This window comes from Zingiber officinale, chromosome 8B (assembly GCF_018446385.1).
Source record: "Zingiber officinale cultivar Zhangliang chromosome 8B, Zo_v1.1, whole genome shotgun sequence".
Lineage (NCBI taxonomy): Eukaryota > Viridiplantae > Streptophyta > Magnoliopsida > Zingiberales > Zingiberaceae > Zingiber > Zingiber officinale.
This window is the reverse complement of record NC_056001.1, coordinates 38,825,916-38,849,120: the sequence shown is the minus strand read 5'-3', so window position 1 is coordinate 38,849,120 and position 23,205 is coordinate 38,825,916. Positions and strand designations below refer to the sequence as shown.

Below are 23,205 nucleotides of genomic sequence, written 5' to 3'. Positions count from 1 at the left end.
GGTCCTGTGACCTGAATCTAACGGCTCGGAGGAATTGAGCCCAACCTTTATAAAGCATTCACCGCCCCCCCTCCGCCGCAGCTTTGTGTTCGTGTGTCCAATGGCTTTCGGTTGCGTTCAGTGCTACGGCGAATCCGTTCCTTCGCATTCCGGCAACTCTTCCTCTCCTTCGACCATCCTCTTCTCTGTAAGGATTCTCCGCCTTTTGCCTCTTCATTCTTTCGTATTTCTCTTCGCATTCTGGTAGTGTTTGCACCCGTTTTCTACTGTTCCGATCATCTTCTTCATTGACCCCTTTGCCTTTCTTCGGCTTTTGTTCTTTCTACGGTTCCGATGATGGCTAGTTCTTCTCAGCCTTCAGAACTGGCTCCAGGCCCATGGTACACGACCATGGAGTCATGGTTCGACGCGAGTGACGCGGAGAACCTGATCAATGTCTTCGATCTTCCTTCTGATTTTGAACTCATTTTGGCCTCGCCTTCCGATCGGCCACATATGCCACTGCACGGCACGATCTGTGTATTCCGAGATCAATTTATGACCGGACTGCGGTTTCCTATCCACCCTTTCATCATCGAAGTCTGTAACTTCTTTCGCATTTCGATGACTCAGCTCGTCCCTAATTCTTTTCGCCTCTTGTGTGGGGTTGTGGTGTTGTTCAAAATCCACAACATACCTCTCCGTCCTGACATTTTTTACTATTTTTATTATCCCAAGCAGTCCGAGCTAGGCACTTATCTGTTCCAGTCTCGGATCGGCTTAGTCTTTTTTGATAAGATGTCTTCCTCTAATAAACACTGGAAGGATTACTTTTTCTACCTGCGACTCCCCGAGCTGCCGCCTTTTCAAACAAAGTGGCAGGTCGGACTTCCTACTCCTCCCGTGCTGAAGAGATATAAAACCCGACCGGACTATCTCCAAGCTGCAAGTATGCTGGCCGGAAGTTCGATATCCATAAGCTGCTACCAGAGGGAGTGATGTATATGTTTGGTCTGAGTCCGAGCCAAACCAAGCTCCCTAACAGCTTTGGTAAGGAACTTACTTAATTATTTGTTTTGAGTCTAACTGATTTTCTACCTTTTCTTTCGCAGCGAGCATCGTGATGGAATCCGTGTTGTTCGGTATCCTAAAGTAGAAAACCAACGCGATCGAGGCGGCAGCAGCCAAGGAAATGAAGCAACTTGACATTGCTCCGGTCGGCTCTCATGAGGGTGAGAGTGAAACGGTTGTGGGGGAGTCCACCGCTCGGACCTCTCCCGTTGAGATTAGCGCAACTTCTAGCAAACATCCTACCATTCGGGGCGACGACTCTGAGTCGGGGGACGATCTTCCCCTTATCGGACGGAAACAACGTAGATCGGGGACGCCTTTGCACTCGGCCGCCTCAGCAGCCCAATTGTATGAGCAGACGGGCCCGACCTCCCCAAGAGACAATCCTCCCTCTGTGGAGGCCCTCTCCTCCGATCGAACCCCTTCCCAGCTAGATCTGCCAACGGACCCCATCGCGGCGCAGCCGGTCAGCTCCTTGCCTCAAACGCGTTGGAGGCTTCGTCGCTCGGATATACTCTCTACACCCGCCGACCAGCTGTCTGGTCCCTCAGCGTCCGCTCACACAACACCGGGTGGGCGCCGAACAATAAAGATCGTTCTGCACCTTCCAATGGAGGCATACATGGTGGAATCTGATCGGCCTATGACCCCTGAACACGTTATCACCATCCAAGGACCACTCGCCAAAGTATGGGAGGATGCCCGCACTCGTGTCCCTGCAATGCCTCCCGGTCTGCTGGCCAACAGCTACCTGCAGCACACCACCGTCATAAGTTTTCTGTCAAGAACTCTTTCATATGATCTTTCCGAGTGATACTCAACAGCTCCTTATTTGACAAAACTAGATGGAAAGTGTGGTCGTTGCCAATCGTATGGCGATGCTAGAGGATGAGCTAAAGAAGCTCAAAATCTCTGACGGGTCGTCTTCCTCTCGTGGATCGTCCTATGCCGAGCTGCAGGCAGAGCTGACCAAGACGAAGGGACTGTTGGAGGCCGAGCGGAAGAAATCGGCTGATCAGGCGCACCTGCTGGGCCAGTTCGAGAAGCGGGTCAAAGCCTTCAACCACAAGATAGAGCTAGCGACTACTCAAAAGAATAGTGTCATCGCCGATCTGGACGCGAAGAACGTAGAAGCCCGAGCCCTGGAGCAACGGGTGAAGGAATTGGCCGACCTGCTGGACGTCGAGAAAAAAGGCCGCTCGACGGAGGTGGCAACTTTGAAGGAGGAAATGAAGACCCTCCAAGATGCACTTGAGGCTTCCCGGGTTGCCCTTAAAGAGTATCAAGAGGCCGAGCCGAGCCGCTTCGCTGTAATGAAGCAGAACTACATTCGCTTGACCGAATTCGTTCAGAAGGTCTGCGAATGGCTCGTTCTCGCTTTTGAGTTGGCCATCACTACTACGGCGGATCATCTGAAAGCCAAGGGTCACCTCGCAGAGTCCATAACCATCCCATCCATAAACACGCCGCACTCCTCCGCACCATACCTAAACACCTTTTTAACTACCTCGAGTGAGGTCCAAGTGTTCTTGTAATCCCGCCGCTCGGCCAGAAAACCTTATTTTCAATGAAGCTATCTTGTTTGCTTTCTCTCCCTGTTAGTATGCTTTTTCTGGTTGGTGTAAATAGTCATGCGACTCGATAGGGTGTCATGCCAGAGGGTCATGGTTCTTTCCTTACCCCTGAGATTTATGGTCGTCCCTTGACCATCACTAAATGTCGGGTCATATCGTAGTCGCTCGACGGTCTTTAGGCAGGAGGGTTTATAGTCGTCGGTTCGACTCTGGCGTTTAACGTTGTCGTTCGACGGTCTTCAAGCTGGGGGGTTTATAGTCACCGGTTCGACTCTGCTGTTTAACGTCGCCGCTCGACGGTCTTCAGGCCGGGGGGTTTATAGTCGCCGGATCGACTCTGCGTTTAACGTCGCCACTCGACGTCTTCAGGCCGGGGGGTTTATAGTCGCCGGATCAACTCTAGCGTTTAACGTCGTTGCTCGACGGTCTTCAGGCAGGGGGGTTTATAATCGTCGGTTCGACTCTGGCGTTTAACGTCGCCGCTCGACGGTCTTCAGGCCGGGGGGTTTATAGTCGCCGGTTCGACTCTAGCATTAACGTTGTCACTCGATGGTCTTCAGGCCGGGGGTTTATAGTCGTCGGTTCGACTCTAGCGTTAACGTCATCGCTCGACGGTCTTCAGGCCGGGGGGTTTATAGTAGTCAGTTCAACTCTGGCGTTTAACATTGTCGCTCGACGGTCTTCAGGCCGGGGGGTTTATAGTCGCCGGTTCGACTCTGGCGTTAACGTCGCCGCTCGACGGTCTTCAAGCCGGGGGGTTTATAGTCGTCAGATCGACTCTGGCGTTTAACGTCGTCGCTCGACGGTCTTCAGGTCGGGGGGTTTATAGTCGCGGATTTGACTCTGGCGTTTAACGTCGCCGCTCAACAGTCTTCAGATCGGGGGGTTTATAGTCGCCGATTTGACTCTGGCGTTTAACGTCGTCGCTCGATGGTCTGATGGAGCTCGGTCGTTCGGCGTGAATTTGGTATACCTTTGTGTTTCATGATTTCAATCCTGTAATCAAAAGGTGCCGCAGAACGGAAATATACAAAATGAATTACAATGGCGCACCTTTCACCCAGCTCGGTACGGCAGGAGATGGTTAGTGCTCCAGGGCCGCTCTAACTGCCGTCTATCTTCATCTTCCAAGTAGTAGACGCCCGATCGGAGCTTCTCGATGACCTTGAAGGGCCCAACCCATGGAGCCTCCAGCTTGCTCACATCACCGACCGACTTCACCTTTTTCCATACTAGGTCGCCCACTTGGAATGCCCTGGGGATCACTCATTTGTTGTAATTCTGCTTCATTCTCTGTCGGTACGCCATTAGCCGAATGACTGCTTTGGCTTGCGTCTCGTCTATCAAGTCCAGCTCTAGCTGCCTCCGTTCGGCGTTATCCTTGTCGTATCGTCGCACCCAATCAGACTCTATTCCGACCTCCACGGGAACGACAGCCTCACCTCCATATACCAAGTGGAAAGGCGTAACTCCCGTTCCCTCCTTTGGGGTTGTGCGAATCGCCCATAGTACACTTGGAAGCTCGTCCACCCAGCTACCTCCGACACGGTTGAGCCGAACCCAAGGAATACGTAGGATTTCCCGATTGGCGACTTCCGCTTGTCCGTTGCTTTGTGGGTAGGCCACAGAGGTGAAGTGCTGCTGAATGTTGTACCCCTCACACCATTCTCTGAGTTGTTGGCCGACGAACTGCCGACCATTGTCGGACACGAGCCGTCGTGGGATGCCAAACCGACATATTATATGCTGTCATATAAACTTCTTGACCATCTGCTCGGTAATTTTTGCCGGCGGCTCGGCCTCGACCCATTTGGAGAAATAGTCCACCGCTACAAGTAGAAACTTCAGCTGTCCGGTCGCCATAGGGAAAGGTCCCATAATATCCATGCCCCATTGATCGAATGAGCAGGATACCGTGGACGCCTTCATCTCCTCCGTTGGTCGGTGGGTGAAGCTGTGGTATTTCTGACAAGAAAGGCATGTGGCGACGGTCCGTGCGGCATCATCCTGGAGGATCGGCCAAAAGTACCCGGCTAGCAGAATCTTCCTTGCCAATGAGCAGTCGCCCGGGTGTCCTCCACAAGACCCGTGATGCACTTCTTTTAGTATATATTCCGCGCCCTCCGAGCTGACGCACTTTAGTAACGGACGGGAAAAAGCTTTTTTGTAGAGTTGATTCTCGATGAGGGTGAACCGACCAGCTCTCTTTCTTAGCAACTGGGCCTCTTCCTGATCGAAAGGCGTAGCTCCCGATCGCAAAAATTCCATGATCGCCGTCCTCCAGTCGCCCGGGAATGTGAGACCTTCCATCTTGTCGATGTGAGCCACTAAGGGCACCTGCTCGAATGGTTGTTGGATGACAATCGGCGATATTGCACTTGCAAGTTTATCCAACTCATCCGCTGCCTGGTTCTCCGCTCGGGGGATTTTCTGTATAACGACTTCGCAGAAGTTGGCTTAAGCTTTTCAAAGGCCTCTGCGTAAAGCTTGAGCCTTGCATTGTTTATCTCAAAAGCTTCTGAGAGTTGCTGGGCGGCAAGCTGAGAGTCTGAGTAGATCGCCACTCGGCTCGCTCCCACATGCCGAGCGGCCTGCAAGCTAGCTATGAGGGCTTTATACTCTGCTTCATTATTGGTTGCCTGATATTCCAGCCGAACGGACAAATACATCTGTTCTTCTTGAGGAGAAAGCAATAGGATACCTATGCCACTCATGAGCCGGGTGGATGACCCGTCCACATATACTCTCCATAAAGCTTCGAGTTCGGGATTCTGCACTTCGGTGATGAAATCTACCAAGGATTGCATCTTAATCGCCGTGCGGGGTTGATATTGGATATCGAATTCACTGAGTTCGGTGGTCCACTTAATCAGCCGTCATGATGCCTCCGGGTTGAGAAGGACTCTCCCCAGAGGGATGTTCGTTATGACGATTATTGTGTGCGTGAGGAAATAAGGTCGGAGCCTCCGAGCGGCGAGGATTAGCGCGAAGGCAAGCTTTTCTAGACCAGTGTAGCGGGACTCGGCATTCTTTAGAACGTGACTCAGAAAGTACACCGGCTGCTCTTCGTCGTCGTGCTGCACTAACGCCGAGCCAACAGCATACTCGGTCAAGGATAAGTAGATGCGGAGCGGCTTGTCGACAGTTGGCTTAGCTAATACAGGTAAAGAGTTTAGATAAACCTTTAATTCTTCAAACGCCTAGTCACATTCTCTATTCCACTGGAATTTGGTAGCTCGGCGCAAAATCTTGAAAAAAGGCAGGCTCCGATCGGTCGTTCTGGAGATGAACCGTGACAGAGCCATTATCCGACCGGTGAGGCGTTGCACTTCCTTCAAGGTTCTGGGAGGTGGCATGTCCTGCAATGTCTTTACTTTGCTAGGATTCACCTCTATGCCCCGTTCGGTGATGATGTAGCCCAGGAAGCGTCCACTTTTTGCTCCAAACAGACACTTCTGAGGGTTCAGCTTGACTCCATACATCCTCAGCGTCTGGAAGGTCTCCTCTATATCTACACAAAGATTGGGCGCTCGGAGTGATTTAATGAGTATGTCATCAACATATACCTCCAGGTTGCGCCCGATCTGCTTCCGGAGCACTTTGTTCATCAGCCGCTGGTATGTAGCCCCGGCATTTTTTAATCCGAACGGCATCACGTTGTAGCAGTAGGTGTCATCCGTCGTAATGAAGCTCACTTTCTCCTGATCATCCCGGGCGAGCGGCATTTGGTGGTATCCCTGATAGGCATCTAGCATGCATATTAGCTTGCATCCAGCGGTCGAGTCCACCATTTGGTCAATTTGGGGCAGAGGGTAGAAGTCTTTTGGGCATAACTTATTTAGATCCCTAAAGTCGATGCAGACCCTCCACTTATTACCCGGCTTGGAGACCAACACCACATTCGCGAGCCAGCTCGGGAATTGCACCTCCCGTATATGGACGGCCTCCAGAAGCTTCTAGACTTCCGCTCGGATGATGACGTTCTGCTCGGCACTAAAGTCCCTCTTCCTTTGGTTCACTAGTCGAGCGTCTGTTTGGACATGGAGCTCATGTTGCGCGATACTTGGTGAGATGCCTGGTAGCTCGTCTGTCGACCATGCGAAGACGTCATGGTTCTGTTGTAGGCACGCGATCAGCTCTTCCTTCTGGCCCGCTTCCAGGTCGGACGCGATGAAGGTGGTGGCTTCCGGCCGACAAGGCTGAATCTGCACCTTCTCTTTTTTCTCATAAACTAAGGTCTGAGGCTTCTCGGTTATAGTGTTTACCTCAAGGCGCGGTGTTTTCCGAGCGAACCTGGATTCAACTCGGACCATCTCCACATAACATCACCGGGCGACCAGCTGTTCTCCTTGAACTTCTCCTACTTGATCCTCTACGGGGAACTTGACCTTCTGACAAAAAGTGGAGACGACAGCCCGAACTCATTGAGAGTCGGTCGCCCCAATATCACATTGTATGCGGAGGGAGCATCGACCACGATGAAGTTAGTGGTCTGCGCCCTCCGAAGTGACTCTTCTCCTAGCGAGATAGCCAACCTTGTTTGCCCGACCGGCATAACCTCGTTACTAGTGAACCCGTACAGGGGGGTTGTCATCGGTAGCAACTCGGCTTGGTCAATTTGAAGCTGGTCAAATGCCTTTGTGAAGATGATGTTGACCGAACTGCCTGTATCAATGAATATGCGGTGGATAGTATAATTTGCTATTCTGCACATATGATAAGGGTGTCGTCGTGCGACACTTCAACACCTTCTAAGTCACTGGGCCCGAAGCTGATCTCGGGCCCCTGTGCCCGCTCTTGACTGCAACTGACCACGTGAATCCTGAGCTATCTGGCGTGCGACTTCCTTGCTTGGTTGGAATCTCCGTCGGTGGGCCCCCTGCTATGATATTGATCTCCCCCCGAGCGGCGTTGCTTCTGTTTTCTTCCTCCCGTGCGGATGGTCTAGCTCGCTCTGAGAGGTCCAGGGTTGATCACCGTGATGTGGCCGCTCGGAGGATCGCCTAACTTCTCGCCGCCCGGCGTCCTAGTGCCGATGTCGCTGGTTGGGCGAGGGCGATCGGTGGCGGTAGTTTCTTGGCATTAGCGAGACAACTGGAGCGAACCTTCGACGGTCGCGGGTGTTGTGACTAGCCGACTCGTGTAGGAAACAAAACATGGGAGTCCATACATTTCCTCTTGCCTTCGGTCATTCGGATGTCACATGTTGAACGGCGCATGGTCTAGCTTCTTGATATGGCCTCATCCCCTCAGCTCGAGGCCCTCTAGGTGGCTGACTGACCGGCTGCCTCCGCTCGGTTGACGCTGGTGGTTCAGTAGGCGTCTCCTTCCTTCTGGCCGCCTGGGCCTCCTTCACGTTAATATACTCGCTTGCCTTTTTTAGTATATGGTCGTAATCGCGAGGCGACTTCCGAATGAGCGAACAGAAGAAATCCCCATTGGTCAGTCCTTGGGTGAAGGCGTACATCATGGTCTCGGATGAAACTGTCGGGATATCCATGGCCGCCTAGTTGAATCATTGAATGTAGGCTCGGAGAGTCTCTCTGGGCCCCTGCTTCATGGAGAATAGGCTGACGCTCGTCTTCTGATAGCGCCTGCTGTTTGCGAAGTGGTGGAGGAACACCGTTCGGAAGTCCTTAAAACTCCGAATCGATCCATCTGGCAACCTTCGGAACCATCGTTGCGCTGAGCCGGATAGGGTAGTGAGGAAGACTCGGCACTTAACTCCGTCAGTGTATTGATGGAGAGTAGCAGCATTATCGAACTTATCGAGATGGTCGTCTGGGTCAGTCGCACCACTGTACTCTCCAATTGCCAGGGGGCATAGTGCCTCGGGAGCGGATCCTGTAGAATTGCCTCTGAGAATGGGCCATTGATCCTCTCGAGAGAAGCATCGGTCCGAGGTGCCTTGCCCTTCTTGACGTCCCGAGCGGGGGCCTTATCGGATGATCCTTGGTTGGCCTGGGTGAGCTCGGAGGGAGTTTGGAAGAGGGCCCGATGGAACGGCATAGGGGCGGGTGGCACGTCTCCTGGTGTGCCGGTCTGCCCTTTATTCTGCGCCCAAGTGGAGTGCTGCTCCGGTCAATCTTCCTGCACCGCTCGACCACCTGATGCTGAGGCGGCCTGCTGTGCCAACCTCTTAGCTTGAGCCTTCTACTCTTGCTCTACTATCTTCGCCGCTCGCGCTTGGATGAGCGCGTCGAGTTCTTCGGGGGAGAGCGTCACGGTGTGTTAGCGTCCAGCTTCCTCCATCTTCTTGGCCCGGATTCAGGTACATTCCCACATACGGTGTCAATTTGATCCTGTCCGGGAGTTGAGTCGATGGACACTGGGGACGTGACACTCTCTACTGTCTTCGGATGACGCGGACCTCCGGCGAACCTGCAACAAAGCTGAGCTGGGAAGGGGTTTCCGGCGACGACCCTCCGACGCTCAAATCAGGCAACGGTAAGGAGAAGCAGAGTAAAAAGATGAGACTGTAGCTACAGTAAAAATGAATGCGTACCTTCGTCGAAGTCTGGGGGTCCTTATATAGGATCCTTGGGAGGCGCTCGCACGCTTCCCAAGGTATGCACGCTCCTCAAAGCATACCTCGGAATGGATGTGTCAAAAAAATGTGCCTGACTCCATACCGCAATCGTCCGAGCATATCTCTGACATGACAGTGGAAACTTTCATCGTACGATTCTCTGTCCGGTCTGACCGCCGACAATGTTGTCTGTCGGCAGCATATGTCTCAAGAAGGATATCACCAGCTGTCCCTTTTGCCCTCTTCTGAGTCTTTTGTTGGTTACTAAGTCGAGCGGGAGGACCGCTCGACCATCCTGGCGTCCGGGAGTGCAAGTGTACCGGACCGAGTGAGAAGGCCACTCGGTCACATACTTGAGCGGGCTTGCAGCCTTAGTCGATCTGCCGCTCAACCGAGCAGACAGGTCGTCGGACGGATCAACTCTTTTATACGAGCACTCATGAGCGTCGGAAACCCGACCCGAGGTCAAGTTGTCATCGCGCCAGCCTGGGCACTATTCTAGCCGATCGGCCAGGCGAGTCTCTCCGCTCGGCCAGACTCTTAGGTTGACCACCATGACTTTGACCTCCACGTGTCATTGACCCCTACTCGTGCGGGCCCCCCTTTCTTACCACCGGATCAATAGTCAAATTTAAAATCAAGTGATAATTAAAATTAAGAAGATATTCAGGATATATGTAGTCAGATAGATCATTCATCTTTAGGGCTTAGCCCCCCATTCTTCTGTGTAAAATTTTCAACATATAATAGGTCGGACACATAGCTAGTCGAACTTTTGAGGCTTAGCTCCCCACTCTCCTATGTAAATCTCCCATAATAAAGTTAGTCGAACCTAGAGCTGGTCGAGCCTTTGGTACTTAGTTCCCCACTTTTCCTGTGCATGTCTCTCAGCATACATCCGGTCGGACGCAGAACCGGTCGGAGCTTCGGGACTTAGCTCCCCACTTCTCCTGTGCAAATCTTTCAACATACAGTCGGTCGGACCCAGAGCTGATCAGACCTTCGGAACTTAGCTCCTCACTTCTTCTATGCAAGTCTCTCAGTATATAGTCAATCAGACCCAAAGCCGGTCGAACCTTCGAGACTTAGTGTTAGGACCCGTGCGGCCAGCAAAAGGGGGTGAATTGCCCTTTAAAACGAAAATAGAACATTTCTCGTCTTTTGAAATAATTAGACACTTGTATAAAAATAATTGATAAACTAAAAAGAAAGAGGCTACCGATTTTTTACTTGGTTACAACTGAGAATGTTGTTAATCCAAGACTCTGAAACACTACTCAAATTCTCCTTTCGTCATAGGCAGAGAAGCCTCTTACAAACGTTGGAAGCACACAAAATAGTAGAACACTTAAAGAAACTCGTATACAAGTGATTCTAGACTACTAGGATCAGGGCTATATTTATAACTCTGGTCAGGGCGCCTGGAACCCTTCCAGGCGCCTAAAGGGGGATAAAATTTTATCCCCATCATGACGGCTCGTGCCACGTCGTGTTTGGCTAACACTACAAGAAAATTAGGATTTCACAACACTTAAAAGACAACGTTTTTTTTTTTAAAACGCTGTCATTTTCTTTTTTACAACGCTTTTAGTGAAAAGCGTGGTGATTTTTTTTTCAAAGAGTGAAAAGCTTTGTCTATTGATGTTTTTTTGGATAAAAGACAATGCTTTTAAATCTGGAAAGATCTGGACCGTTGGATGTCACACTATAGAAGAGAAGAGAGAAGCCTAGGGCTTTAGACAACTTCTCTTCGTGCGTCTCCTCTCTCACGCCGAACGCCGCCACCCCTCTCATGCCGAACGCCGACCTCAATCTGTCGGTCGACGTTCATCCTCCTCCATCTTCACCGCCGGCCTACCGGTCTCGGCCTTGTGGCGATCTCGTATGTAGCGCTCGATTACCTCCGCTACGTCTCCCCGTCGTGGCACGCACGGCTCCAGCCGGCGTTGTGGGTGGTGCTGGCCCTCTCTGCCGCGCTGCACGCACCCTTCTACTCGCACTGGCCCTCTCAAGATTTCTGGCGTTAGGGCATTGGACACGGCTGAGCGAGTAAGTTGATTTGGCACAGGCATTTATGTTTTATTTGAATTTGCTACTTTCAAGCCTGCAACTCACGACTTTGGCGATGTTTTATTTGTATGAGAAATATAGGCACTCATGATTTTGATGTATGGATTTGCTTGCGGATCTAATTCAAAGTAATCTCTTGCTCATGGATTCCTTGCTAATTCTTTTCCCTACTTTATTGGTAGAATGTGAGACAAGCTTCTCATGCTCTAGAACAAGGGAAGGCTTTGATTCTAAAAGGTGTATCTGAAACAAAGAAAGAGCATGGGAAGGAATTGCTTGAAAAGCTGGCTGTTGGGATGCAAGAGCTTGAAGGCATTATCCAACAAAGAGATAGGGAGGTAGTGACCCAAAAGCAGGAGGAACTCTTACAATATGTTAGAGGGTGAGAACTATCTTCTATTTTAGTTACGGGCCAATGGTCTTCTTCTTTAATCATAGACTTTAACTGCTAATTCTTATTTTGTACTTTCGTTCCTATCAAAAAGAGAACCAAACTTTTCTTGGTAACATGCCATTTATTTTGTTTTCATATGTATTGGTTGTGTTTCTTTTATTTTCCTATGTTGATGATATAATAGGCACAAACTGTCTCTCAAAGGTTGATGATTGTAATTATTGTGCCTGAACTTGAAAACAAACTATGTATTAGTATTGTAATTTGTTGAAATGGGATAATTGTTCAACCTCCCTATTTTAATTTGGTTCCTAGAATATTTATTTTCTCACCAAATGATTCCTGAATGATTTGGTGAATAAATAATTGCTTAGAGGCATAATACTCTTAATTAAGTATCAAGCTCAATAGGAAATATCTGTGGGAAAGAATTGAAGCATAACTCCATACTCACTGTTTAGTTGTTACTCGATAAGCATTGCTTAAATGTGTCAGGCTTTGCTAGAATAAGGTATACTTTTGTAGGATGTTGCGACATACCTCCGAAATAGGATCCCTATACTGTCTGTTGGTCATCTTGAATAAACAAATTTTCTAGCCCCATTTTGATAATATTTTTAATAATCGTTTAAATGGCTTGCCAAATTGCAAATGGGCAAAGCTGCAATGTGCAACTATTTAATCACTTAATAGTTATACTTTATATCAACCTCACATCACAGTGCAAACTTTCTTTCTGACACTATATATCTTGAGTTTTCTAGCTTCTCACGATTAGACAATTTGGCACTAGAAGTTAATGCAAGCCTTCATGTATGCTTCGTTCTCATATATAACCTTGTCATTCACTGCAGTTGAGACTTCCTGCGACATTGCATTTCTACAATGTTGAAGAGGATATGGTGGATGGTTTCCCCTTCGAGATTCGAGAGGAGTACAGTAATTTACCTCTTTTAAAAGGAAAAGCAACTGTGGATATTAAGGTTAAAGTTAAGGACAATCCCATTGTCTAGGATTGCGTGTTCCGCATAGTATTCGATGGGTACAATGCCCCATTTACACTACTAAGAATTCAGTCTGCTCAAATTCTTTTTATCTTAAATTTGTTAGTTCTTTTATTTGTCTAGAAGTTATGTAAGTATATTGAATTGGTTTATATTTTGAATCTTGTTTTTTTTTTGCTATTTCATATTTCATGTCTATTATCTTATATTTGAATTTTCTTTGTTCATATATTCTTTTCTTTTCCCACAGAATAGATTTGCATCATTGCTGGAGTTAGTTTTGGGTGACAAAACTTTGACTAAGTCTGTATCTCAACATTGTGAATCTATAAACACCTACATAGAACAGATACTAGTTATCCCAGTCAGACCTTGCCATGTGGACTATAGAAACAATCTTACAAGTCATCTGCAAGGTATTTACTTTCCCTATATTTGCGTTCATGTTTAGTTGATAGTTTTATTTAGTTGTGGAAATTTCACATGTCGTTTGCTTATTCCTGTTGCCTTTCATTAAATATTAAGATTTTAGAAATTTCACATGCAATGTCTTTTCAAATATTTTGAATGGTGAATGGAGGTATTCAAAAACTCTTGCTAAACAGCTCGGATATGGATGATTATAGGAGCAGCAACTACATGCTATGTGGCACTGCATCCGAACCTCAAGGGTGTGACTGGAAAGTACTTCGACGAAGAACTATTAAGAAGACTTTGGGCTTTAAACGAGAAGATGATTAAAGCCAACGAGTAAAGAATATTCAAGCCAAGAGGATAAGTAGCATCTATCAAGATTCTTTAAGTTCATGCAATAAGATGTAGTCGATAGGAATAGTTTTGAGTGTCTCCTAATTAAAATTTCTTTATATGCAAGTAATTATGTTTGTTATAGAAGTGTAAGGATGATACTTTGTATATTGATCTTAGTTGTTTATTTAATAATATGTTGTTGATTGAAATAGATTTATTTTCATTTATCTTTTATTTGTCTTTGGTATTAAAAGATAATAGTTTAAAATTTCTTATCTTTTACTAAAAAAATAATGATTTTGTATGCATTGTGAAACTATTGTCTTTGCTAAAAAAGACAACGCTTTTTATGTGTTGTCTTTAACAAAGACAATATTTTTTTTGTGTTGTCTTTAATAAAGACAACGCTTTAAAAGTGTTGTCTTTGTAAAAAATGACAACGCTTTTAAAGCGTTGCAAAAGCGTTGTCTTTGCTAAAGCGTTGTCTTTGAGCAAACTTTTAACAACAGTACTTTTAACAATGCTTTTTCAGCCATATAGACAACGCTTTTAAAGCATTGTCTATTAGCTTTTTTCTTGTAGTGTAATTTTTCAACTTTAGGCACCAGGAGGGGTTCCAGGCATCTGAAAACAAAAAGTCAACATCCTATTGACTTTTTAATTCGGGTCTTCCTCTTCGGCTCCGCTCGTTTGAGTTCACTACAAAAAAATGGAGGTTTCAGCATCAGTTTTTTTGAACCGGTCAAATGACCGCTCTTATGGCTTGAACCGGTTTTATAGAAACCGTTGCTATATATCTTGATTTGCAGCGGTTCACATAACCGACTCTAAATTATATAATTTGCAGCTGCCAAGTGTGGTCGCTACATGATATCAATATTAGAAGCGGTTTGTGACCGCGACAAAAGGCATATTTTAGAATCGGTTTCTATAACCGCTCCTACAGCTGTAACGAGAACATTTAATTAGTAGCGGTATGTAACTGCGGCAAAAATTATGTCAGAAAAACCCTTAAATATTTATTTTATGGGTCGATTGCATCCCTGTCTATACAATCTTGACTATGGGAAAACTTGTGTTTACTAGCGAAAATATTCCGTCTAAATTGAATTTGACTGGTAAATAAAAGATTTACCAACTAAATTGTACTTTGGCTAATAAATAATTTTAATTATCGACAAAAATTTATTTGGCAGGCAATTTTAATTTATTATTGACGCAAGTTTAATATGGTAGGTAATGTTTACCTATCAAAATTAGATGTATGTAATATTTAATTTGTTTACTAACTAAAATTTGATTTGGCTAGTAATAATTAATTTTTTACTAGCCAAATATATTTGACCATGTGTAATTTTTTACCCGTAATAGTTAAATTTATACGGTAATATTTAATTTTGTTTGTCGAGAAAAATAAAAAATTTAGTTAATAGTTATTATAATATAATTAAACTTTTAATCAACGCATGACCAATCTTAATTATTTAATTGTTAATCAATAATTAAAATGAGTTTATAATCTGTTTGTTTTATTTTAATATAGCCGTACTTAATATTTATTTTTAATTTTCTTTATATCATTTTATTTCCTTCTTTTTTTTTTATTTTTATTCTCCTTAGGTTTCTTTTCCCAAACTTCCTCAACGCAAACCCATCTCACGCGACCTTTCATCTCCTCTATTCCCGCCGAAAAACCCTTCTTCTTCCTCTACTCACACCGAGAAGCTCTAAATCTCCGTTAATCCTTCGTTCGAACAAGGTATAGTCATTCCTTGCAATTATCACTCGCTCCATTCTTTGGTTTTTGAATGTTCCTTTTAATTTGATGAATATCCTTTTGTGTTTGTGCCTTCTGTGCACTTATTTGAATAAACAACAAGGTTGGAATCCTAAGGTTTAGGGTTCTGGAAGCTAAGGCTTAGCGTACTTATCTGTATTTTTTTTTAATATGCAACTCCTCTCTTCATAGCTGTTAGTTGAAATCGCTACAAGAAGCAGCAACGTCGAGAGACCCCAAGAATCCAGTGTTTCTTCTTCCTCTTTACATCGAAGAAAATTGTAAGCGCAACGATCATTTCGTTTATATTATATATTAGTATATTACTTTGTTGTATCTGATTTCACGTGAGTTTTTTTTTCTTAGACAAAATAAATGTAATAGAAACAATAGTGAAATCAGATACAACAAAGTAACCATATACCCACGAAAGCAACAATAGTAATATACTAATATATAATATAGGAATTTGATCCAATTCCCACGTAATGATGACTGTGATGACTATTCAAAATATTCCTATATTATATACCTATTCAGCCTTAATGGATCTTAATTGATACTAGATAAAGATCAAATTGAGTACTTATCTAGTTAAAATTTAAAATAAGAATGTCAATTAATGTAAGTAAGAATAAATTTAATCCTTACGAACTCAAATAACACTTGCCAATTTATACTTATACGAAATGAAAATAATCTATGAACATTTTATTATGGCTTCTTTTAATTAGGACTAGCAAGTAAATTTTTTATTTATCTATTTATTGTATATCTTGACCAAGAATAACAACCGTAGTTGAATCTTGAATTAATGTATTTTGATGATTTGAAGAGTAAAGATTATGAGATTTATTGTTTTATTAGTTACCATGAATTGATCTTTTGTACCTAGATACATGCACCAAATTTTGTATTTTTATTTTTATCTCATGCTTTTCAGTTATTAGTGATTGTAGGTGAAATTGTATTATCTTATCTGAAAAAAAATGAAAATAAATTCTCCCATTTATAACAAATATTTGATTTTAGAGATGGTTTTATAGGAAGAAAATTTTGTTACCTTGCATGTTTTGGTTTAAGAAATGAAGACACTAACATGAGATCTATGGTAGTTGTTCTTGTAATCGAACATGAAATTCATAATGTAGATATATATAGTTTTTTGAGTAATAGTTTAGATTATTTAGTTGTTGTTGAAATTATTTGTTAATTTTTAATTCTTTTAATTTAAAAATATTTGAAGAGGATTGCATAATGTCGAAAGCATGGATGGAATGCCACCGTGATAGTCTTGAGTACCGAGTGGGAGTACTACACTTTTTACGTTTCGCATTTGCTGATACAACTCTTGGAGGCACGCAACCATGTCCTTGTTATAAATGTATAAACTCATTGAATCATGATCGCGAAACAATACATGAACATCTGATTATAAATGGTATACTACGAGATTATCGTATTTGGGATTATCATGGAGAAAAACCACCTGTTACAGCATCTCACGAAAGCATGGACAGTGGGCTTCAGACTTCGTTGGAACATATTCCTATGATGACTAACCATATACCCATGGCACAAGAAACATTAGTTGAAACATTTGGGATGCCTGAAGGTTTATTTACAAGTAATGAAAATTACTCTGGTGCATCGACAAGTCATATGCCAATGGAGTCAAATGTAGAAGATTTTTATCGATTAATAGATGAAGGGAAACAACCGCTATATGCCGGATGCTCTGAGTTTTCTAAATTGACATTTCTTGTTGAGTTATTTCAGTTAAAAGTGAGTGGGAAATGGAGTGATAAATCCTTCACAGCATTATTGGATTTTCTGCGACGAGTCCTACCACCTGAAGCACAAGTGCCTAATTCTTTTTATGAGGCAAAGAAAATGATTTCTAAATTAGGACTTCATTATGAAAAAGTACATGCATGTCCAAATGATTGCATGATTTATTGGGGGGAAAATGAGAAGGAACATACTTGCAAAGTGTGTAACCTTTCAAGATGGAAAAACTTACAGAAACAACCCAAAAGGTCACGTACCGGTGGAAAAAAGCATCTTTTAGTGAAAACTCCAGCCAAGGTGTTTTGGTATTTTCCATTAAAACCAAGATTGCAGCGACTATTCATGTCATCTAAGATGTCTGAAAGTATGCAATGGCATTTTAAGGGGCGAGTTGAGGATGGGAATCTAAGACATCCAGCCGATTCACCAGCATGGAAGGCATTTGATGAACGACATCATGAATTTGCATCTGATCCTAGAAATGTACGTTTGGGGCTCGCTACAGATGGGTTTAATCCATTTAGAAATCAAAGTACTTCGCATAGTACTTGGCCTATTGTTCTGATGCCGTACAATTTGCCGCCTTGGGAATCCATGAAATCTCATTCTATTATTCTATCCACCTTAATTCCTGGTCCAAAAGCACCAGGAAATGACATTGATGTTTACTTGTCTCCCTTATTGACTGAATTGAAAGACTTGTGGGAAAATGGGATTGCAACTTATGATGCATGCAAGAAAGAAATGTTTCAAATGCGGGCAGCATTACTCTGGACCATTAGTGACTTTCCTGGTTTAGGATGTTTGTCTGGATGGAACACATATGCCAAGAATGCATGCCCAACATGTGCTGATAAGACAGATGCATTATACTTAAAGCATGGCAAGAAATGGTCATATAGAGGGCATCGTCGGTTCTTACCCCCAGAAGCAGAAATTCGAACAATGGCAAGTTATGGCAAGCCAGAGCGACGTGAATTAGATTTGAAGCCATTGTCTGGAACTGAAGTTCTACAAATGACCCAAAACATAAATATGGTTTATGGTAAGAGTAATGCATCAAAACCATCTACACGAGTAAAAACAGGGTCGATCGAACAAATGTGGAGAAAAAAAAGCATATTTTTTAGTTTACAGTACTGGGAATTTAATATGATCAGACATAATCTGGATCCTATGCACATTGAGAAAAATGTTTCCGATAATATTCTTGGGACACTTTTGGATGATTCCAACAAGAGCAAAGATAATGCAGCTGCACGTAGAGACTTGAAAATTTTAGGCATTATGAAGCAATTATGGCCACAGACTCAAGAAGATGGTATAGAATATTTGCCAGCCGCATGTTATTGTATGAACAAAGCTGAAAAAAAAGTATTTTGTTCAATCTTGAAAGATATTCGTGTCCCTGATGGTATGTCATCTGACATTTCAAAGTGTGTAGATGTTGGGCGTCGTAAGATCATGGGTCTAAAAAGTCATGATTGTCATGTCATAATGGAACAATTTCTTCCAATTGCTCTTCGTCGTGTGTTGTCTAGAAAGGTAATTGCACCACTTATTATTTTGTGTGAATATTTTAAGACAGTGTGTGCAAAGTCCTTACGAGAAGATGAATTACAAAGGGCCGAAGAAGGGGTTGTGTTGGCATTGTGTCAGCTGGAAAGAATTTTTCCACCATCTTTTTTTACAGTTATGGTGCACTTAGTGGTACATTTAGCATATGAGGCAAGAGTAGCCGGGCCTGTACACTATCGGTGGATGTATCCAATAGAAAGATATTTAGGGAAGCTTAAAAATTTTGTCAGAAATAAAGCTCGTCCAGAAGCTAACATTGCAGAAGCATATTTAGCAGATGAATGTGTTATATTTTGTTCTCGTTATTTGGAGGGTATGAACTCACTATGCAATCATGGAACACGACATAAAGAGGCCCCAAGTGTTGATTTTCCTTCATTACCAATGTTTCCACATATGGGACGACCTACGAAAGGGCGCCAAGTAGTTACATTGGACAATAAAGCTCTGAATCAAGCTCATAGATATATCCTTTTTAATTGTGCAACACTACAACCATATCGTGAGTAAGTATTCTTTTTAGAATTTTAATTTTATTTTATTGTTTCTTGAACAATGAAATTTACTAATTATTAATGTTATCACTAAGCAGAGAACTAAAAACTGAATTGAAGAGAAGACTTCGGTATAGTCGTCGTCCAAATAATAATGAGTTGGATGATATGGTTAGAATGCAATTTGCAGAATGGTTTGCCAGACGGGTATGTTTCACATTGTAAATAATTATTAAATGGTATGATGATAGATGTTAGATATGTTATCCTTTAAAATGTTTATATCTTAACCAAGTTGCAACTTTAATACATTACAGGTTGATCGAACAAATGATCGAATTGATGACCTAGATCTAAGGGTGCTTTCTCGCGGCCCAAATCCTGTAGCATTTAGTTACCATGGGTTCAATATAAATGGTTTTGCATTTCGTACAGTGGAATCTGAAAGCAATAAAAAAGTGCAAAACAGTGGTGTCATGGTGCAGTCAATACATGATAATGATGATCATGAATCAAATTATTATGGACGATTAACTGATGTTATCTCACTTGAATATGGAGGTCTTGGAAGAATTTTTCTTTTCCGCTGTGATTGGGTTAATATCACTACTGGAATGAAAGTTGATCCATTAGGATTTACAATGGTGAACTTTTCATGTTTGATACATACAGGAGAACGTGAAGAACATGAACATTTTATTTTGGCTTCACAAGCTCAAATGGTTTATTATGTTCGTGATCCCAAAGAAGATGAGTGGTATTGTGTCATTCGTCACACACCAAGAGACACATACAACATGGGTGAAGAAGATGATATTGATACAATGCAGTTTACTCCTAACAACTTTTCTAATATGCAATCACTATTAGGTGATGTAAATGGAGTTGATGTTGATTTAATTAGAACTGATGTGAGGGGTTCGATAGTAGATGATATACCTAATGTGAACAATGAAAATGTTGATGAACATTTTGATTGACTTTTGATATTTACTCTAATTTTATTGTTGAATCTAGTTGATATTGTATTAGATATTTTTGTTTCATTAAAGTATACTTGTCTAAAGTATTGCAATATTTATTGCCGCTGCTGGTTATCAAACATGGAAAAAGTAATGTGGGCTTTGATGTTTTAGGATTTAAGATATCATTTCTGAAAAAATTTTATTCATATTATGTTGTTTCAAGTGTCTATTTGGGATGTAATCCAGTTAATATTAATCAATGCAAACTAAACACTATATTCTATTTCAATTTTTGTTATTTTAAAATTGGGTGTAAGATACGTTTTTGGTACTATGTGAAGGAAGATGATAAGTTTTCTTCTATTTTTTTTGTGCATTATGTTATGGTGTAGGAATTTTTTTATGTTTTATTTTTTGGGCAATTTTATACACTTTGATTGTTTATGGTGTAAGAAATTTGATTGTCATTTTTATTGTATGATAATGAAGTAATAAATCATTGAAATATGTTTTTTGTTTAACTAATTTTTCTATATTTAAGACATAGCTAGAAATTTGTTGTATACATGACTTTTAATTGTTTACTGGTGAGTTACTCCTGCATTTCAAACTATACCTTATCAATCACCATTGAATGACATTGAGATGGAATATTAATGTAAATTGATGATTTATCTATTGTTTAATGTTTGTATCTGCCAACATTGTTGTCTTAATGATACTTTTAATTGTCCTTTTACTTATTTATTGACTATTTTTATTGGCTTTTGTTCTATATCTATAACAATAACTTCATGCAATTTTTTAGCATTATTTTCAGGTTATTACTGACAATGGTGAATAAAAGAAAGTAAAAGTTGATTCAAAATATCAGAGGACAAGAATTGAGAGACAATGATCTTCAAGATGAACATGAATCACATGATATAACATCAAATTCACAATTGGATACACAAAATGGTGCACTGGAACTAGATCAAAATGAGGAGTTTACTGAGGAGATGCTTACATCTCAAAGGCAACAAAATAGACGTGGGAGGACAGTGATGAGGGATGTGCATGCATTAGATCCTGATGATGTACTTGTAGTGCAATTTAATGAAAGAGGCCAGCCTTATGGGGATATACAACCAGTTCTTGCCAATTTTGTGGGTACTATCGCTAGAAATGGGAACTTGTTGCCCCTTAGTTTTCTTGATTGGAGAAAGATGCCCAAAAAACGCTTGAATGATGCATGGAGAAAAGTGACTGTAAGTTGTTAAGTGTTTAATTCTAAATTTGAATTTAATGCCTTCATATTATTTATTAATATTTATAGGCACGTTTTGATATTCCCGATCGCCATCGAGATGTTATTATGCAAATGATGGGGGCAGCATGGAGGCGATGGAGGACTGAAATCAAAGCTAAGTCTTATGATCCGAATATTCCATTGGATGAGCTTGTTTCCATTCGTCCAGTTCCTCAAAAGTTGACTCCTGAAGTTTGGGAAGCATTGTGCCATTATTGGAACACTAATGAGGTAGTAAATATATTGATTGTTTTTTTTATATATGACTAGTGTCAAATTAAATTCAATTTTTTTTATAGAAAATTTCAAAAATTAATCAAGAAAATGCGAAGAAAAAAAGAGGGAGTCATGCGCTGGGTCGTACAAATATTCCATCCTTGGAATATAAATTTGTAAGTATCAAATTGTGTTTTGTTATTACAACTAAATTCACATAATCCATTTATTGTGTAGATCATGATAATCCTAAACTACTGAAGTTCTATGATTTTACTTAATATGTCATGATAGTGATCGATTATGATTGTTTTGTTACCTAATACTATAATTTCCTTTTTTGTGATTAGTTACTTATTTAATTGATAAAGAATATGATTTGATATATGTTTTGTGTTTTTCTGTACAATATTATTAATGTGATGTAATTAGTTAGAGTCAAAATTTATTTCAATTATAGAGATGTGAAGTGCCTTAAAGTAACATAAATAAAGTAATATTTCTTTGTGTGGTCTTTATGCATATTTAGTTAGAAGGTTTTCTCATTAAAATCCTTCCAATTCCTTTCATAATTCATCTCTTTGAATATTCATTCACTGATAAAAATCCATAATATTTGTTAATGTTACTTGACACTTGATCTAAAAATGATTTTTTCAAAAGTAGTTTCAGGAAAAGGGGAGAAAACCTACTCGCATTGAGATAATAAAAATAAGTCGTCGAAGTAAAAAGAAAGGAGATGCTCCTGTTGATGATGAAGTGATCCGAGTTGAGGTAGTAATTTCTTTTAATTTTTCAAGTTTATTTCTTAGTATTCTTCGCATTTCATCAAATATTTTTTTGATAGGCTTTACTAGATGAAGTTGTGCGGCGTCGACTTCAAGACAAGCCTGAGGGAACTCAACCTACAGAAGTGCATGAGGACGCATTTCGGTTATAATTTCTTAACATTTTTTTATTTATTTATGGTAGTTAAAGTTATTACAATTATACGATATTAAGTATTTTTTTTTGTGTAGTGATGTTTTTGGACCCGAACATTCTGGCCGAGTTCGATGTTTAGGTGCTGGTGCACTTCCTAGCCAAGTTTTCCCTGAGCTGTGTAAGCGCACAATCTATACACCAAGTTATCACTCTAATTCAAATATGACAGCTGAATTCAAGGAAATGCAAGAAAAAAATAAAAGAAATGGAGGCACGGGAAGTACAGAGGCGAATAGAAACAGAGCAAATGATAAGGCAAATGCATGACCAACAACTTCAAAATTTTGCACATATTATGCAGAGTATGATATCCGGAGCTGTTGGGGGATCTCGTGGCCCAGAATTGTTACCGGCACAGGTAATAAAAATATTTAATATTTATTAGTAACAATCGAACAATTCAAAAATATATAAATACATGCATCATTTTAACTAATATCTTTTTTTTAAATAGATGGCGGCTATAATGGCAGAGATTATGCAACGAAATATAGATGCTCCACCAAATGCAAAAGGAAATGATCCTACACCTCCACCACCAACAGATCCATCTAATAATTAGATAAACGTTTTAGAGAAAACTTTCTTTAAATTATGTTGCCACTTGTTAGTGCTATTGTGTTATGTTGTTTTGGGGTTGCACATTTTTGTAAAAGAATTTTGTACTTGTTACTGATATGGTGGTGTTTTGGGGTATGCAGATTTTTGTAAAAGAAGTTCGTACTTGTTGCTGATATG

The 23,205-nt window shown here is 42.0% G+C and overlaps 1 protein-coding gene across 1 annotated transcript; it reads left to right on the top strand.

Moving 5' to 3' along the window:
* The first annotated feature begins 20,834 nt into the window (after positions 1 to 20,834).
* Positions 20,835 to 22,812, top strand: LOC122013706. The gene is made up of 6 exons (XM_042569940.1): positions 20,835 to 21,226; positions 21,295 to 21,498; positions 21,567 to 21,659; positions 22,150 to 22,257; positions 22,331 to 22,416; positions 22,503 to 22,812. The coding sequence occupies exons 1-6, from the start codon at positions 20,978 to 20,980 to the stop codon at positions 22,732 to 22,734; spliced, it is 972 nt and encodes a 323-aa protein (XP_042425874.1). The 5' UTR covers positions 20,835 to 20,977; the 3' UTR covers positions 22,735 to 22,812.
* The last annotated feature ends 393 nt before the right edge of the window (positions 22,813 to 23,205 follow it).

Excerpts from the sequence above, each read along its gene's own strand:
- LOC122013706 (XM_042569940.1), top strand. The coding sequence starts at position 20,978 with ATGCTTACATCTCAAAGGCAACAAAATAGACGTGGGAGGACAGTGATG. Across the intron at positions 21,227-21,294 it reads ATGCATGGAGAAAAGTGACT|GCACGTTTTGATATTCCCGA; the intron begins GTAAGTTGTTAA and ends TAATATTTATAG. Across the intron at positions 22,417-22,502 it reads GTGCATGAGGACGCATTTCG|TGATGTTTTTGGACCCGAAC; the intron begins GTTATAATTTCT and ends TTTTTTGTGTAG.